The sequence below is a fragment of the Mytilus trossulus genome, chromosome 3 (genome assembly GCF_036588685.1).
Source record: "Mytilus trossulus isolate FHL-02 chromosome 3, PNRI_Mtr1.1.1.hap1, whole genome shotgun sequence".
Classification (NCBI taxonomy): Eukaryota; Metazoa; Mollusca; class Bivalvia; order Mytilida; family Mytilidae; genus Mytilus; species Mytilus trossulus.
Genome location: NC_086375.1, coordinates 80,939,467 through 80,959,864, shown reverse-complemented (window position 1 = coordinate 80,959,864; position 20,398 = coordinate 80,939,467). Strand labels below are relative to the sequence as shown.

Here is a 20,398-nt window from a genome sequence, read left to right as displayed (position 1 = left end):
TTAATAGATATTTTACAGCTTTTACATTAATGTTAGCAAGGCAAATAGTTGTTTAGCTTGCTTGCTTTGCTTGTATCTTGTGTTTGCTCAAACATGGCAATTAAAATAGGCGGGGCCTCAGCTTGTATACATCATACTTAAATTTTATTGGATTTTATTTGAGGTTAAGGACACTAAATTTTAAAACATCACAGGATGACAAATATAAAGCGCAATTGTAGAAATGGAAGCCAATTTTTTTTTATTTTTTTTTTCGAAGATATGCATTTTCATCATCCAACTTAAAAGAGTGTCGTCAAGTACTTTTAATAAAACAAAATAGCTATTCGAACACACCTCGAACCTTATCTTATCTTATCGTATTTGAAAAAATGTATTCCTTTTTGTGTCAAATTGACCATTCTGTCATGCAATTTGTCAATTTTGGAATTTTCTCTTTTTTTAGAACACAAAGCTTATTATTTCAACTTCTTTGTTATAATTGATTGGAAAAAAATCATGCTTCTGGTAAAATCATTTCTTGTACCCCCATCTATTTTCTCTAAATTAGCTGCTGTCTAGAATTTTGCCAGATCAGCCATTCCAAGAATCACTATTAAAGGTTGTTTTTCCAATATTCCCATTGTTTTTGCAGTCAACAGGACTCTTCGCCAATTATAAAGAAGAGCCAGACGTCCATAAGAAATAAGAAGATGTGGTATAATTGTCAATGAGACAACTCTCTCAAAGACACCAAATGACACAGAAATTAACAACTATAGGTCACCATACGGCCTTCAACAATGAGCAAATCCCATATCACATAGCTACAAAAGTCCCCAAAATGACTAATGTTAAACGAGAAAACTAATGACATAAGTCATGTACAAAATAATGAACGAAAAACAAATAGGTTACACGGCAACAAACGACAACTACTGACTTACAGGCTCCTGGCTTGGGACATCACCACAACAAGTCACTAAGTACAGATCTGAGAGTACTCGCAGTACTGACTGCTAGTTCAAAGCCAATAAAAAATAATTAAAAAAAATATGCATCTTAGACTAAAAAAGTTTTATTTTTTTAAAAGACTATATTAATATATAATATGTTAATATTATTATTTGCTCTTATTTTGTTCATATTTTATAAGTTACATTGATGAGAAACCTTTGATTAACTGCAACACGCTATAAAACAAATTAATCATTATAAAAACAGTTCCCAATTGTCCCACATTTAAACTTCCCAATTGTCCCACAAACATATTCCCGATTGTCCCACAAAATTTCATTACCTTCTTACCTGTTATTTCAAAAAGTGGGACAATCGGGAAGACACCAATGTTCCAAAAGAGACAGCTATATTGCATATTCAAGTATAAAGTATAAGCAAAGTTCAATCATATATATAAAAGCAAGCACAAGCAATTAAAGCACTAAACTAGATTTTAAGCACATGCAAAGCAGACAAATAAATAAGCTAAACTAGTTCTAAAAATAGCATGAAAAACATAAAAAAAATAATCAAATCAAAAGCTGTAAGATTTGCAAGAACCACATCTGCATGAGTTGCCTTTCCAGTTGTTGATCATACTTTTAAACTGGTTCAGGTTCGACTGCGCATGTATAGCGTCAGGCAGCTCATCAGTCCAGAGTGTAGCTCCAGTATATCTTAAGGAGTGGAGTTCAAATTGTGTTGTTCTCACCTGTGGTACTTCAACCGTCTGTAGCTTTCTAAAAGAGTAACTTAAAGGTACATTTTTAAAATTAATAATATCATTGAGATATCATACACTGGTGACTCTTTGTGTAATATTTTAAAACTTCTATTGCCATTATAGGTCTACGTCTTATTTTTAAAGAAGGTAAACCAGATTTTAACAAAAGAGTTTCATAGTCACTACTAACATCTTCATATATGAACCTCAAGGCACAGTTATCAGTGGCGTAGCTAGGCTATTTCTAAGTGTACGCCCCCAACCTTGGCGAGCGGTTTGAGGGCCCCAATCGGATCCATATTGTAACACTTACTAATAGTGGGTTCAAGGTGGAAGCCAATTCCTGTCATTAAAAACTAACCAATAGCAAGTTGAACATACCTTAGGGAATGTTTCTTCTAAATGTTTATGTTTAATATATATTCATTGTATTCATTTGGAATCTAGTGGTCATTTGGTTTTAGAGAAAATATCCAAAACCAGTTACTTTAACATATGTTTAAAAGGAATCGTAGGGTTAAGCAATTACTGGACTAAAACCCCTTTTTGTACAAATATCGTTTATGAATAAGAAATGATATTAAATTTGCTTAGATATTTGGGTGCATTATGAAAATTCGTAAAGGGTTCTGTGGAACCGTAGTTCTCGCCTAGAATTACTGCTTGCCGAGCGAAAAAAATGAATCCATTAATCAGTCCATTACAGAATTTTCTTAAGAGTTTTTTTTCTTGATCTTGAATGGTAAGTTCGGCCCAATTTTCATGACAATCATGATCGGAAGGTTTACAAAATTATCATTTAAAAAATATTAATCACAGAAATTCTGTTAACTGCTTAATGATAAGTATGTATGTCAATTGAAAAAAAAAAAAAAAATACTTTCAAAATTTTGCTTCAGATATTAATCACGAAAAAAGCTATTTGGTTTCATAAAATTCGTTGAAGGGTTGACAAAGTAATTGAAGTGTCACCAACTTTAACCACATACTGTTTCTACTTGTTAACTGCAAACACAATCCTTTTATCAGTAAAATACGGGGAAATCAAAAGTATGAATTCGTCATTATAGCTCTGGATACTTTTTAGAGAATAAAAGTTGTGTCCAACTTTCGTAAAATTTCATGAAGGGTTGCAAAGAGTTTGATATAAAAAAATATTAACAACATTTTGAACCTAAATGTTGACGCTGCCGACAAAGTAAAGGTCCGCTATTTCTTGCTTTCGCGACATGAATGTCACAGGCTCGGCTAAAAGTCAAGCCCATTTCAAATCACAGCTGATTATGAATTGCTTTGAACAAATGGAAAGTAAGAAGAATTTCCAATAGATTCTAATATATATATCTTTATTCTCACAAACCAAATTACAAAGGTATAGAGATAATTATACATATTTCAAAATTACATAAATAAATAATGTACGAAAGTAGATAGAGGCATTCACAATTGTTCACCCAGAAAAATTCAATTTGTTATTGATCTCCTTAATAAGTTTACATAGTTCGTTCAGTTCTGAACTTTTTTTTGAATTCATTAAGTCATAAAACTTCAATGTATTTGGACTATTTCTATAGTAAAATGCAATACATTGTTTTCTACAGTTATCAAAAGCTGAACAATTAAAATGTAATGGTATTCATCACCAATGGCATCTGAATTACATAATACACATTTTCTGTTTTCTCTTTCTATTTTTTGCCATCTTCCAGTTTCTATTGGAAATTTCATGTTCAAAGTTCGAAATTTAAAAAATAAGGATATTTGCCTATCATCCAAAATATTAAAATATTTTTCAAACTCCAAAGTATCTTTAAATAAACGATAATTTAATGCTTTTGGTGATTCCTGTAGGCTTGCTAGCCATTTTTGTTTGAATTGATCTATTAAATTCTGTTTGATGGTTACATGTATAGCCATGTTTTATTTACAAAAAAGATATTCCCATACATATGACAAGCCACACGTGTCTAAAATTGACTTGACTTGTTTTAACCATAAAATATTTGTGCCATATTTGGTATTTGCTAAGTTATACAAAATAAAAGGCAATTTGTCAGGTTTTCCGGTTACCAACTTGAACCAATAATTTATCATTCGTAAATTAATTGAAATATCAAATGGATATCTTCCCAATTCACCATAAATCATAAAATCAGGAGTAGACTTTTTTACTCGAAGTAATATTTTACAAAATTTAATATGAACCCTCTCGATTATTGAATTATTTCCAAAACCCCAAACTTCGCACCCATACAGAAGTATTGGTTTAACAATTTTATCAAATAGATCAAGTTGGCATTCAATTGACAGATTATGTACTCTACCTTTTCGAATAATATCGTACATAGCATGTGTTGCTTTTTCACATTGCTTTTTTTTAGCTCTTGAAAAATTTCCTGATCTAGACAGTAATACACCAAGATAAGTAAATTCACTCACAATATCTAGTATTATATTATTATACTTAAAAACAATATTCTGCGGTAGTCTACCTTGTGAAAAAATTACAATCTTACTTTTTTCCACATTTACTCTTAGTTTCCATAACTCACAATATTCATATAAGGAGTCCAGTTGTCTTTGTAAATCTATCTGAGATTCTGCCATTAAGACAGTATCGTCAGCATATAAAATGACAAACAATTTTAAATAAACATTTAACTCTATTTCTAACTCATCAGAGATAGTACACAAACCTTCTATATTATTATTCTGTAAAAACAATTCCAGATCGTTAAGATAAATGGAAAAAAGCAAAGGAGAGAGATTCTCTCCCTGTCTAACACCAATGGAACAAGGGAAAAATTCAGAAAAATCTGATCCAAAATGAATACGTGATTTGATATTATTGTACATGTTGACAATAACGTTATACATTTTTCCGTTAATCGAATGTTTAATAAGTTTTGACCAAAGACCAGACCGCCAAACAGTATCGAAAGCTTTTGCAAAGTCAACGAAAGCACAATATAGTTTCTTCTTTTTCCTCTTTAGCAACTCAAATAAGATGTGAATAACAAATATATTGTCTACTGTGGAATAACCTTTTCTGAAGCCAGCCTGGTTTTCATTTAATAATAAATAATCCTCTAAGAAAGAACTCAATCTAAGATTTAAAACAGATGTGAAAAGTTTTCCCAGGCAGCTGAGTATAGTAATTGGTCTATAATTTTGGGGATCAGATTGGTCACCCTTGTTTTTATAAAAAGGTATAATATTTCCCATAAGCCATATTTCAGGCAAAGTACCAGAATCAAAAATCATATTAAAAAGTTTCACATAAACGGGCATAAAAATGTGTGATGTGCTTTTAATAAATTCGTTGATTATTAAATCATCGCCACTAGCCTTTCCGTTTTTCAAGTCTCGTATACACTTAATAATCTCATCTGCGGTAATTTCTGAATTCAAAACTTCAATTACACCTTGAATGTCATTCGGCTCAGTTGTGACGTCATTTGCATTCTCGGCGTTATTTAAATTTTTGAAAAAAATCAAACAGTACATATAATGCTATATTAGGTTTTTTTCTTTTCCCTCCCCTATTTAAAATTTTCCAATATTCCTTCGGATTTTTTGTCCTCAGGTTTTTCATATGTTTTTGAATTTTTTTTCTATATTCCCTCATCGATTTATCCATCTGGCGTTTATATTCCCGTTCTTTCTTTTTCATTTCTTCCCTTTTTACTTCTGATCTATTACTGTTATAATTTCTCTTTGCTCCCCTGTAAATCTTTCTCTTATTCCAACATTGCTTATCAAACCATGGTTTGTTCCCCTTTTTGCCCATTTTTTTTCCTGTACGATTTCCTTGGCTAGCATTATATGTACCTAGAACATTTTCTGCAGCATCCAATAATATGCTGTTAATTCAGACTTTGACTGACAGAAAATAAAAATAAAAATCTTTTAAAGTACCATTTGATCGAAAGTAAATTTCGTTACTTTTATAAGCAATTACAGCTATTTAATGAAGAAAGATTTACAAACTGATGTGCTTTAAACTACATTTTTTTAATTTATTGAGATTAAAATTATTTTTTTAACCAAAATTCAAGTGTACGCCCGGTCGTTTTAAAGTAAACGTGGCTACGCGCCTGTATTTATGTATGCTTCTCGTTTGTATTTAGCCTCTTTTAAAAATCATCTCGGTTATAATAGGATTCTAACTCGGCATATTTTAAATTCAAAGCCGGAGTCTTTACAATATATCTATGAAGCAACCTGCAAGATTTGCTTCAAAAATTTAACTTACTGTCAAATTTCATTATTCACATGTCTGGGAAAACGTCAAATTATTTTTTTCATAAAAAGCATTATCATAGAAAAAAAATGGCATTTGAAATGATGACAAATAGTTAAATGGAAATAAGTGAAGGGAGTTCGCTTCTCAGTTTCAAAGTAATTGACTTTTCAAAACACTAGTTTATATTGATAGGGAATTAATAAATTAAAGGAATCCAAAGAGCAAAAAAATAAATTGGTCAACGTGCTTGTTTTCTACTTGGACTTACATTTCCCCCATTTGTTCATGATGTCAATTTTTGTGGGGAACAAAATACGAGAACCGGCATAAACAAAAATACAAGAACAAGCGCTGCATTTCATTTATTAAGACCACGAGAACTCGTACGAAACACTCTTTTGCAGACTTCAAACCGTACAACAATAAAAGTTCTTAGCCTGAATGCGTTCAATTGAATTCGGGAAAACTTTGAAATTATTATTAAAAACATTTCTTTATCCATTCAAGAACTAGTTGTTATAAAACGTGACAATTCATATAATATCAAGTATGTGAACACTCGCGGCTGGGGTCCTAGAGGCCAAGAACATTAAGTTATGGTATTAGAATTTTTAGATTCTTAGATTTATTTAGCAACACAAGTGTCGTACTGACTTTTCTGTGCTGCGTCTAATGACTTTTAGCGCCTGGTGTAAAACAAGAGAAAGTTCTGATAAATGAAGATGTTTATTTGTTGAAATCAGTAATCAAAAAGTCCCTGGGATTTTTCAAAACGTTTGAAAAATTCAGTCATCCTTTAATAGTTGTAATGAATTTTGAACAGTTTCCGAAAGTGTAGAAAACCATTTTCTGTTTGGAAATTTGCAATATATTTCAACCAAATTAAATTGTAAAATTTACGGCATTACCAATGTTCAACTGAAGAGAGAAAAAATGAAGACAAATTATGACTCAATAAACAAACATTTTTTTTTATAGATTTTCTCGTTTTCGTCTTGTTTTATTCAAATTCATATTAAAAATATGTTTTATTCAAATTCATATTAAAAATATTTTATTGGACAAAGCACATATGATACAATGCGTATTCCAAGATATAAACACATTAAACATGACAATTTATGCAAATACAACATAAAGAAAACATTTGAAGTTTGATGTGTTTGGACTTTTGATTTTGCCTTTTGATTTTTGATTTTCCTTTTTGAATTTTCCTCGGAGTTCGGTATTTTTGTGTTTTTACTTTTTTTTTTTTTTATATATATAATATCACAGTATTACATAGTATTATACTGATGGTAGACCAACTGACATTAGATTATTATTACGAGCTTCAAAAGCTTGACTTAAATAACTACATATTTGTCTGGTGTTAACTAGATTTACTGGGTTAAGTAAATAGATCGTTGATTTAATATCATCATCATCATTATTAAGGTTTTTGAAAATATCAAACTTCTCTCGAAGGTCTTTATATATAGGACAATGTAAAAGAAAATGAACTTCATCTTCCACTTTATCTTTACAAAGTTTGCAGTATCTTTCACTTGCTAAAATTTTTGGTTTGCTATACCTCCCAGTTTCAATTGCAAGTGAATGTGCACTTATTCTATTTTTTGTAAGCAGTGACCTATCATATTTTTTAATATCAAATCTTAAGTAAGCTTTCAAGTCAAATGATGAGCACATTTTACTATAAAATCTTAGTTTACCTGTGTTATTAGATTTAATATTCTCAAGTTGACCCACAATCTTGCATTTATAAAAGTTTTTCAGTGAGTCCTCAAACATATTATGTGATATTTGAAGTGAATCAAAGTTGATTAACTTTTTTAGTTTATGTAAGGACTGTACCCAGCAAGCGCTCTTTTGTGTATACAATTTTTTATCTTCAATGAATGCAGATTTTAATAGTTCAAATTTTGGGTTGTTTCCAACTTCAATGTCAGTTAATCTAGCATAGTATTTAAACATTAGTTTATATGATATAAAACACACTGGATATAGCTCAAGTTCTGTACGTAAAGCTAAATTGGAAGTCTTACCATGAACACCAAGAACATTTTTCATAATCATATTCTGAACCTTTTCAAATGGTAGTTTGTCAGCAGTGTCAAGATTTATATTAAAATCTGAGATCCAAATTTCAGATCCGTAAGTCATAATTGGTGAAATTAATGAGTTGAAAAGTCTTACCCATTTTTCCACTGCAATACAATTAGAATATGGTAATTTTGATTTCAAGGCGAAATATGCCTTACGTGCTTTATCAGCAAGATTTTCAGCTGCTACATTAAGTTTACCTCTATTGTTGAAAACTATACCTAAGTATTTATATTCCGTAGCAGATTATAATGGTTGGGGACCAAAATAAAAATAATGTTTATCTAATAAAGATCTATTTTTACTATTTGATAAAATCATAGTTTGGGTTTTCTTGGTGTTCACATTTAGGCCCCAATCAATACAAAAGGATTGTAAGGCATCCACACAGTGTTGCAAGCCATTAGGTGTTTCTGAAATTAAGATTAAATCATCTGCATAAAGAAGATGACTAAAGTTATTCTGATTTAAATTAACTGGATCAGACAAAACAGGGTTGAAATAGGAATCTATGTCATCAACAAAAATATTAAAAAGGGTGGGGCTAAGACTGTCCCCCTGTTTCACCCCTAAATTAGCATGGAATGATTCACTAATAAATCCATCTGCTTTACAACAATATAATGTATTACTATACATATGTTTTAACAAGTCATAAAATTTCCCACCTATTCCCTTTTTGAGCAATTTATGTAGTAATGCCTTTCTTACAACACTGTCGAATGCCTTTTTAAAGTCCACAAAACAAATGTAAAGATTTTTCTTACACTTATTTAGATATTTATTAATTAAAGTTTTCATTATAAATATATGGTCACTTGTTCTATATCCTTCACGAAAGCCACCCTGATTGGCACTCAACAAGTCTTTAGACTCTATGAACACGGTTAATCTGTTTTGCAGTAATGAAGTAAATAATTTACCTAAACAGCTAGAGACACATATACCTCTATAGTTATTGCAATCACTTGGATCACCTGATTTAAAAATTGAAGAAATATATGACAGATTCCATGATTTTGGAAATTTTCCACATTGTAGTATTTTATTAAAAAGTTTTACTATAACTAGTACCATGGATGAGGCACTACATTTAATAAACTCATTCAATATCAAATCAGGACCACCAGACTTACCAGATTTAAGTCTAGTGATACCCTTTTTAACTTCGTTACAAGTAAATGGGTAATCCAGAGAGCAATGATTGTCTTTTGATGTCTCAAGATCATCAGGAAAATTAAGTTCTGAATCAGAGTTTAATAAGGATTTGTAATGTTCTACCCATTCCTGCAGTTTGATAATGGACTAGGTGCCTGTTGGTGGTTATTTTTTAGATCGTTAATAGATTTCCAAAAGGACTTAGAGTCTTTGTGTTCTAGGTTATTCAATTTACTAATAAATGTCCTATAAAACTCCGCTTTTAAGCTCTTTTTTTGTTTATTATAATGTTTTACACAATTAGAATATGTTTGGCGAAAGATATATAAAATTCCAACCATAAACGCATTAGAAATATTTCTTTGAAAACAAATATTTTTTATGAAAAATATGTAGGTGGTGCATAATTTTTGCCATGAATTGAGCTTGAAAACAAGCCCATTACCAATCTGACCAACTTTTATCAAATCTTTGAAAATGCATGCATTTTTATCAATTATGCAACTTATTAAAAATTGGAATATTTTATAAAGTGTAAAGCAAGTTGCTCCAAATTAGAATTCCGAAGGACAATGAATTGAAAAAGAAGAAACATTGACGGAAAATTGAGAAAAAAATCTATTGCTTTCATGCTGGGAATTCGAACAAATGCTCCCCGCAACGACAAAAAGAAAATATTAGCCATCAGAACTGTAGAAATTTAAATATAATGTTCACATAGTAACGTTCGGAAAATTGTTTGTGTTTCTCTAAAATTCAACCCGTATCCGCTAACGACAGCTGTCATACATTTTGTTCCTCTTGCGACTCTTTAAACTGACATTTATTGAGAGCAGACGTGCCTTTCCGTTTCTTGAATTGTTTCTGTAAATGTTTACATCTGAATACACTGTCAATGATATTATCTTTTGACAAAAGAAACCTTTGATGAGTCATCGATCATGAAGACAATAACACTTGTTTTGACAGTCGTGTTAATTAGATTGTTATGAAGTCCTGATCAACAATTTTACCTGTTTGATTTCTCCACAAAATACTGCAATGGCTCAGGAGGCTGTTCTTGTTAATGTTTATGACATGGTATGATTATTCAGAACTTCTTACTATCAATGTCTATCATGTATATAGATGAACATAAAACAATGAGATTTTGTGAAGGACATATTTATTCTTTCAGTTATAAAATCTAGGTCACAGATGCAAATACATGTTCATATTATTATACTGATTAATGATATTGAAAATATCTTATACCGAAACAAATTATCACAGTGTGGTTGTTTACAAAATATGTAATTGAAATTTAGAAAACAATTGCCGTTGATGGTATTGTATTGTGCTAACAAATGTAGAGTGGGGTGCTCATTTTCGCCACATCTTTTCATGTTTTTTACAGTTTATGTTCAGGTCTAAATGTTTTTGAAGTATACTGATATTTCTATATGAAGATAACTTCAAATGCAAAATATTATTAAGCTTGAAAACGTGTTTGTTTGAATATAATCATCTGAAAAGTTAGATTAAAGGGTGTTTGAAATTTCCTGCTTTTTTGTCAATGGGGGACACATATTCGCCGTTTTTACACATCTATTTAAAACCATATAACCGCAGCTTTAAACAACAATGATCCAATCAATTTCATTATAGATGAATAGCAGACATTTCAAAGGTGTTAAGAACTGAAATTTATGGCATTCAGTCAAAGAATTACTTAGAAATACTTCTTTGATTTCGTGTCTTTTCTTCAGGAAATTGGCCAAAAATCGTTGTCCATTTTTCTGACCTTTTCAGTAGGTGCCGCAATTTTGTCTCAGTTTTAAAAAATAATCATATTTGTTATATGATATCATTTACCAGTATATGTCTTCCATTTCAGCCATCCTTTGAAGTTTTTACACCTCAAAATCATAAAACGGCGAAATTGTGTCCCCGGCGAATATGGGCACCCCACTCTACCTCAAGTTCTTTAGGGTGTGGTTTTAATATCTGATGGTTCAAACCAAATGAATACTTTGCCCTTTATGTTCACAGTCTTAGAAAATATATGGAATGATTGAACATAATGAATATTGAAAAAATGGTTCAGGTTCAAAGGAAACCCTGTCGAATCATTTAGGGAAGTTTTGTTGAAATCAGTCAACACTAACATCTTAAAGTTATTTCAAACTGAATTTAATTAAAAAAACCTTACATGACAAGTGGTTAAAACTGTCCATACATTAAAAAAATACATAGAGATGAGGGGATTATACTTTTATTTAGATTAATTAATTTACAACCTGAATTTAAATTAAAAAACCCAAACTGAACAAGTGGTAAAAAGTATTCATACTGTAACAATTGTACATCAAGAACATACATGACTCTTCTCTGACATGTAGATTATTATCTTTGCACAGAGATGAGGGGATTACAGAAAGGTGCTCTGTCTGTATTTATCCATAGTTTCTTGTTCACCTTGTACACATTAATTCAAGCATGACATGTATTATCTAATAGAGTGTTGAAAAAAGTATGACCTCTTAAAGTTAAACAATTGGTTTATCATTCATTTTGTCATTGGAAGGTAGCAAATATTTTTGAAAAAGTTTTGAATCTTTTATATAATTGTAATGTTTTCTTCTATTTTAGTACTGGATAAATGAATACACTTCTTCCATAGGAATTGGTGTCTTTCATTCAGGGGTTGAAATCTATGGCATTGGTATGTATTAATAATAAACAGTAAAAAGATGCATTATTTATCAACTTATCATTCACCAACAAGTCTATCAAGTCTATGGAATTGAAAGTGATTGTTATGTGTTAATTGCAAACTGCACATGATTGTAATAGTTACACATACTCGCATACTCACAAAGTCTTAGGCCAAAAGGTGTTCTATCCTCTTGTACACAGTGAAATGTTGATGTCCCATATAAAAAACTAGAATTGTCGTCAAACTACCACATTAGTACCAAGTAATCTTGTCTTCAATCATGTGGATAGTCAAAATTGAATAAAATATAAACATGATAAAAAGCTGAGAATGTTAGAAACTTTAACCAGTGTCAGCTTCAAATTTATAGTGATAATTGACTTTACTCAATATCTGTACTATTTTAATCTATGTATTTGCTACACAGCAATATGGTTCATATCATTACAAATACTTAATCAGGAAAATAATTATCTCCTTGTCAATACAGTCCAGATTTTTCCAAATTGTGGCATACTTTTATTTGTTTACATGTTTATTCTAATCTTCATTTCTTTTTACATGCTTGTGCATTCATGCATCAGTGTTTAGATAAATGTGAAACATTGTAGAAAAATAATATTTTGTAACTGCACACATATGGCATATTATATATGATTCATGTATGTAAATACATACTAAACTCATACCTTATGATAGACATGAAGAATTTTGTCAGTGACCCATATTTTTATTTTTACACAGTATTAATATGATTTGAAATGAGACATCTATCAGCCAGAGCTAAAATCGAGTGACTGTAAGCATTGATATGCGACAATTATGGCCTTCAACAATGAGAAAACCCATACTGTTTAGTTAGCTATAAAAGGCATCAACATGAAAAATGAAAAATATGAATAACCAACATAAAATTACAGAAAGCGTTCAAGAAGGCTAAAAATTTTGGTTATTTTCTTGACATTTGAAAGACTAACTATGTTAATTGATACAGTATATGTAAAATTGAGAATAGAAATGGGGAATATGTCAAAGAGACAATAATCCGACCATAGAACAGACAACAGCAAAAGGTCACAATCAGGTCTTCAATGCAGCGAGAAATTCCAGCACCTGGAGGCGTCCTTCAGCTGGCCCCTAAACAAATATATATACTAGTTCAGTGATAATAAATGCCATACTTAACTCCAAATTGTACACAAAAAACTAAAATTAAGAATATTAAAAGACTAACAAAGGCCAGAGGCTCCTGACTTGGGACAGGTGCAAAAAAAACCTTATTTAATATTTCTGCTGTGTTTGTTTTATTTCAGAATATGCCTATGGTGGTCATCCATTTCCTTTTACTGGTGTATTTGATATTATACCAAAAGACTCTGAATCTCTTGGTGAACAATTTAAATTTAAGTAAGTACTTTTGTAAAACTATATGAATGTGAGATATAAAATATTTAAAAGATTTATTGAGTTTCACTGTGGTTCAGAAGACTCATGACATCAAAGTGAGTAGAATTGTTTCCCTTCAATCATATATCTTAGTACTAAATGATAGGTTTAAAATAATATTTATATTGAATATTTGGGATTTATCAGAGTATTTTTGAATCATTAAACCAAATGCAATTAAGTTTAAAAATCTTATATGAGTGCTCACAAACATGATTAACCCCACCACATTCATAAATGTGCCTGTCCCTAATCAGGAGCTGGTCGTTTAGTGGTTAGCATTGGTTCATTTCTGTCATATTTGTTATTTTTAAATTGTATCCTTATAAGTAATGTCTAAAGTTTTTTCAATTGAATTGTTTCATATTTTTTTTTATGTAGGGGGCCTTTTATAGTTGACTATACAGTTTCTGTTTTTCTCATTTATGAAGGCCATACAGTTGTCTATAATCGTTTAAATCCATTTCGTTGAACTATTGGAAGACAGTTGTCTCATTTGTAATCATACCATCTCTTTATGTTTATATATTTTTTTATAAAATTGTATTCTTGTAGACAAACAATAAAACTGGGTAGCACAGATTTTACTCCAGACGATGTGAAGAAGATTGTAGATCAACTAGGAAAAGATTTCAGAGGGGACCAATATCATTTACTAAATAAAAACTGTAATCACTTCACTACAGAAATCACAAAAGTAAGTCATACAGTAAACTATAGTAAGGTGTCAATATATTACAATTGAAAAAAATAACAAACTCATTTGATGCCTGTTTGATCAAACTCACAAATATTGTCTTTCTTACATATGATTCCTAAAGGTTCTTAAGATTTACTGCTGAGTAAATATGTGTTATTCACACATTCTTATACTGTGGATTCATTATTATTCGTTGGATACCAATTTTCATGGGTTTCGTGGGTGCAGGTGAACCACTAAATCAAATATTCATTGAAAAGCACATTTTGAATAGACTTTGTATACAGAGATTGTCAAAACCACGAAATCAAATATCCACGAAAATGCAGGTTTTCAGCAATCCATGAAAATTGATACCCACGAAAATAAATGAATCCACAGTATTGACTTTACAACTACTGGCATATAAAGGGATATTGGGTATTTTCACATAGATGTGTATAAAATTTGAGAAATATACCCTTAACAAAAACGAACAACATTTTCATAAACAGGACAACACTTAACAAAAGCTGCATGTCTTCTGAAATGTCTTGCATAGTTCAAACTATTCCTCTTGCAACAAGGTTAAAGAAAGAATATGTTCAGACAACATACGTATAGTGTCTTGAAATATGAAATTTATTTGTATGAGGCTTAGAAACTGGGAAAATGCGAGGTTGCTGAATACACATAAATTTCATATTTCATGACACTATACATATATTGTCTTTATACTGGAATTGATAAAAAATCAAAAAAGTATGTAACAAAAATATTGTTAAAAAAAGTGTATGGAATTTGCCTCTTGGGGTATTTCCCTATGAGCGTAGTTCAGGCAGCAAGACATTGACATTTTAAGGAATTAGAAAGGGAAAATGAACTTAATTAATAACAGTTAATAAACATAGTATATATATAACCAATTTGAAGACATAACAAGTTTAAATTCATAAATTTTTGACCATTGTTACTACACATTGTCATGGTTGTGAGTGACGTTGTTGATGAAATACAGTTGTTCCGGTAAGTAGGCGGGGCTTATAGGCTAGTTGAGGTCATTGATGTATAAAGCTAACATTTATACATATAGCTTTATCTGTATAGTAAAATAGCTGATTGCAGTATAAATATATATATAGTGTCCTGTTAAAGTGTTTGTGTATATGTATCCACAACACCTGGTTCCACAACTAAGTAATGACATTTTGATTTTCACCATGCATGGTACAATGTTCCCGTGTACATGCATTAAGGATAAACCTTATAAGTAATCTCAAGGTCAGATACAAGAATATGGGCTAGTGATACCAGGTGTTGCAACAGCAAAATACACACATCCATCTTAAAACAAATTTCCAATCAAGTTTCTATTTTAACATTTTTTGAGCTGTATGTTTATATTTCATTATGTGCAATTATTACTGTTATTTTAGGTTTTATGTGGGAAGGAACTTCCAAGCTGGGTGAACAGACTTGCTCATATAAGTACATGTATACCATTCCTAGAAAGAGCCTTACCAAAAGAATGGTTGACACCGATGGCTCTTCAGGAAGCTATTCACCAAGAAGAGTTTGACTTAAGTGGGGCGCAGCATCTACATGGTGGCAGGATGACAGATAGCCAAACAGATCAAGCTCATTCCTCTCAAAATCTACACAATAGAAGATTATAGATTGTAAAAGACGTGTAGGCCTGGTTGCATATGTACAAATGTTGGCCTTTTGTTATACAAATGTTGATATTGAAAGATTATTGAATTTTTACCATAATACTGTAGCTGGACAAAGTTGTGGGTGTACAGTGATTCTCATCTGCATCTACCTGTATTTCTATCAACATGTTTCCAAATTAAATTTAAAATACAGACTATTGCATGACCAAATCTTTTGGAAAAATATAGACAATTCCGATAATGTCATTACACATTGGATAAAGGTTATTTGCAATTTGTGAGCATTTGTCATAGAATAATTATGCTCCCATGTTGTATGATAGTTTTTGCAGTATTGATTATGATTATAGAACTTATGAAGAAATATTAAACTTATTATGCTATGTCATACAATGTGAAAAATAACTCTACACCTAATTCTAATACATTTGCAAACACTAAAGTATTTCTGGATTGTGTCTCATTGATATTTCTTCATAATGATATTAAAAGAAATTTGTGATCTCATGAATTAAGATTGAAAACTTTATTGAGGGTATATTGGAGAAAGAAATACATAAGAAAAAAATCAAATCATTGTCTTGGAGGTCAATCTGTGTTGCATGATAATTGATCAATAATATTTGGGATTCTATGAACAGCAAAGAACCTAATTTATACAAATATGTACATCACAATCTAGCAACTACTTACATTATAATCAATTTATGAGATAATTACATAATGAATTTATTGCAATCATTGGAATGATTTATTGTTCTACTTTCTCTTAGTTTCTCATTTAAAAAAAATGGAGCTGTATGCAAGTATTTACACCAGGTCAATGTTGTCTGAAAGGAGGGGAAAAAATCTATGTTTAATGCTACCTTAAATGTTCTATTTGAATATCATATTGTTTAATTGATAATCAGATCTTGTCGTTTCTTACTAGTCACTATAAACAACATAAAATGTTAATTCAGTACATAAAGGTTAATATTAAGTTATGTAGATTCTCAATCTTTAAGATATCATTGTAAATCATAATACCAAACACAATATTCAATATGAAGTCATGTATTTTGTTAAAGTCTATATTGTTAAAACTTCATAACATTTCTTATTTATCTGTTATCATGTAGAAAGACGGAAAATTATAGCAGATTTAATCATAATGCCTGTCTCATCTGTTTCAACTTTTTGTCGGTGAGTTAGGAACTGTTGTTAGTGCAATGATCTATTAATCGTCTATTTACATTTGTTCGGCTGTTTTAAAATGGAACTTGTTTGATCCTCCCACTGGCTGTTTTTGTCAGTTTCACTGATAACATCATGTTTCTTTCTTTGAAAAAAGTTATAAGCAGACAGTTGTTGACAGTTCAGTAAGACAAAACAGTTTTTTTTACCCTCAGCTTCTGGATTTAGCTCCCATTTTTTGCTTTGGGTCAAATACCAGCTGTTGACCTTGAACCCAGTCAATAACAATACAATGACAATCTGCTGTTTGATTCTTGAATCTCATAGCTTAAAACAAAGTTTGTAATGTCAAAATTTATATTCTTTGACAACATATAAACATAGCACTGCTATTGTAAATAGGAGTACTGGGTGATGCAATAATATATCTGATCTAGAGGAACAAAAATATAAATGTGATTAATATTAATGACCAGTAAAATTCTATAGGTTTATTGTAGATATGTCAATATATCTTGTAAATGTTTCAAATTGAAAATGGAAATGAAATTTATGCCTCCACACCGAAGAATGAGATATATTTTTATGAATAAAAGGAATAAGGCCAATGAAAAAGAAACATGTATATTATTTTTGTGTGCAATGAGGCCTTTTTATAGTATAATATATGTAGATTTTGGCAAAATCAGGGATTTGTTAAAAAAATGCTGCACTCCTTATGTATTCATTATAGAAATATGTACAGTTATTTATGAAATTCAGGTGTACAGAAATTGTTTTGTTTACCTGTTTTGTTCATTTTAATTGTGAGAATGCATGTACATGCACATGTAACATAAACAGAGTTGTTAATTTTTGCAAATGTATATATGCTTATTTTAAATTTTCGTTTGTATGTTTATATCCTCTACATAACTATGTCTGCAAGTATTTTCAGACAAAAATCTTACACCAGTATAGAAAATTCACCTTTCTATTCTATATTTCCATCACTGATTGAGGGTAAATAACATGATATAAATATCTTTCTTTTAAATACACTTTTAATTGAATAAAATTTTCAAATATCTTTTCATGCCAAAGTTAATGATTTTCATTGTTACTGGATGATGTTATAAATTAACTCTTAATATTTCATTCATGGGATATAATTTTTAAACTAGTTTTGCACTGCTGAGAAGTATATGAGGTATTGCTATAGATGAGTACAGAAAGATGCATGCTATACAAGCCATTGTTAATCAGCTAATTTTTATTAACAAAAATATATGTGATTGATCAAAAGATTTATTTGTAAATCTGTCATGTGTTACTAAATCAAAAATGTAGAATGGAATGTGGAAAAATCTTGTAATTAAAAGGATTTGCTGAGAAGCATTAAAAGATGTTGACCTATTATCAATTTCTACTGACGTTCTCTTAAATAACTTTACTACAACACACAGCAGCATAACTTATGACTAAAATACTGAAGTACTTTGTTATACTTAAGTAAACAGACAAGAATTTCACTTTTTTAGGAACATCTGTTCATAAATTCACTTTGTCTGATTTTGAATTAAACACACATTTCAAATTACAGCAATTTTTTAAAAGCATTATTACTCCATTATCAATAGATTTGCAATTAACTTTTTACATTCCATTCATAAATTCTCAGAGTAAGTTATTTATTGCTTTTCTATTTTTAGAACTGAGTTGAAAGCAGGCTCAAACCTATTATAACTACAATTGATCATGTAGAAAATTTAGTTGATTTCTTTCCATCACACCATTTTAATATAGTTTTGTACCATGTCTATGTTATGATAGTTTTATGTTTGAATGAACAAGAACATAAATTATTGATTAAGGTTTGATCCACAAGTCAATATTTTAAGTTTTGTTTGTTAGATTTTCAATACGCAGATGAATTTTTGGCGTACATTTTCATCTTTAAGAAAAGAAGCAATCATATTACATCTTCTTTTTTATACTTCCTATGTGAAGAAATCTTCTTAAAATCCTAGAAGCTGCGCTTCTGTGTCCCACTCGAATAGATTTAAGCTTTGTAGTCATCCTCATCTGGACATGGTACCAATATTGTGAAGTGGTTTTACTAAAACTGCATGTAATAACAAAGACGTCTAAAACTGTATGAATTTGTATTGATGACTGAAGTACAAGATAACGGCATAAGTAAACAAGGTTGGATATACAATAATGCCGCTTTCTGTGAACGTTCTCTTCTGTGCGTGATTTCCAACATTACTATTTATATTAAAATTTTGCAAACTGATTCAATTTTAAATAATAGACTAACCATCAATTTCACCATATTTGAGTTACAAGTTATAAGAAGGATAATTGTTAATTGGATAGATATTTACCTCTTAACTATAATTGACCATCCTACAAATTATTTATGGAAAATGAACATCAGTTATAACTATTTTACACTTGTAAATTTCAGTAAGCTATATGTTCGTCATAGTTATTATTGTGTATCAGTATCTGTTTGTGTACTATTGAAATCATTCTCATGTTAAATTGATACTTATTTTTGTTGATATTTTTGTATTTACATGTAATTTGTTTTTGACCTAATGAAACTTGCTTCTATAAGAACAAGAAAATAAAACACAATCAGCGTAAATTATTGCATAAAAGTTGCATCCCGGTTATTTTGGTTTTCATCCACAACATACAGGATCATGTGCAGATTTGCATTTCCAGCTTATTATTTAATAAGTTGCTAGTAAACCAAAGACCACAATGTTTTTATTTGGCCTTACTCTGAACTTGAACTAGAATATTACAGTTTTAGTATCTTAATGGTTTGAAAAGTCTGTATCAAATTAACTATTTAAAGACATTTTAAGGATTAAATATCATAAATATTGTGGAAGAAAATGTTCTCTTAAACCTTATCACTAGTTGTACTAAAATTTGAAAGACTGTAGGTAAAATAGAAGATAATTTTGCCAATTATAAGTGGCAGATAAAGATAAAGTTTTAGGGTTGGTAGAAAAGCAAAACAGGAAGATATGTACAAATTTAGCTTATTAAATAAAATTTGCCTTAAGGATGGGTAGAAGAAATTTATCCTTTTAGGGTGGGTAGAAGAAATTTGACTAATTAGGGTGGATAGAAGAAATATGCCTTTTCTGGGTGGTAGAAGAAATTTGACTAATTAGGGTTGATAGAAGAAATTTGCAAATAGATATGACTGTTGGATAGAGTCTTTCTTTATAAGGGACCTTTGGTTACTTTTCCTCATAACATTTTCACATATACCTGATATTTTATGTATTTGCTTAAGCATGATATTTGTGTACTATTGAAATCATTCTCATGTTAAATTGATACTTATTTTTGTTGATATTTTTGTATTTACATGTAATTTGTTTTTGACCTAATGAAACTTGCTTCTATAAGAACAAGAAAATAAAACACAATCAGCGTAAATTATTGCATAAAAGTTGCATCCCGGTTATTTTGGTTTTCATCCACAACATACAGGATCATGTGCAGA

General features: G+C 30.2%; 1 protein-coding gene across 1 annotated transcript; it reads left to right on the top strand.

Annotated features, from left to right (window-relative positions):
* Window positions 1-9,782: 9,782 nt before the first annotated feature.
* On the top strand, window positions 9,783-16,678 carry LOC134712576 (deubiquitinase DESI2-like). The gene is made up of 5 exons (XM_063574280.1): window positions 9,783-10,289; window positions 11,841-11,913; window positions 13,221-13,314; window positions 13,909-14,050; window positions 15,469-16,678. The coding sequence occupies exons 1-5, from the start codon at window positions 10,251-10,253 to the stop codon at window positions 15,706-15,708; spliced, it is 588 nt and encodes a 195-aa protein (XP_063430350.1). The 5' UTR covers window positions 9,783-10,250; the 3' UTR covers window positions 15,709-16,678.
* Window positions 16,679-20,398: the final 3,720 nt, after the last annotated feature.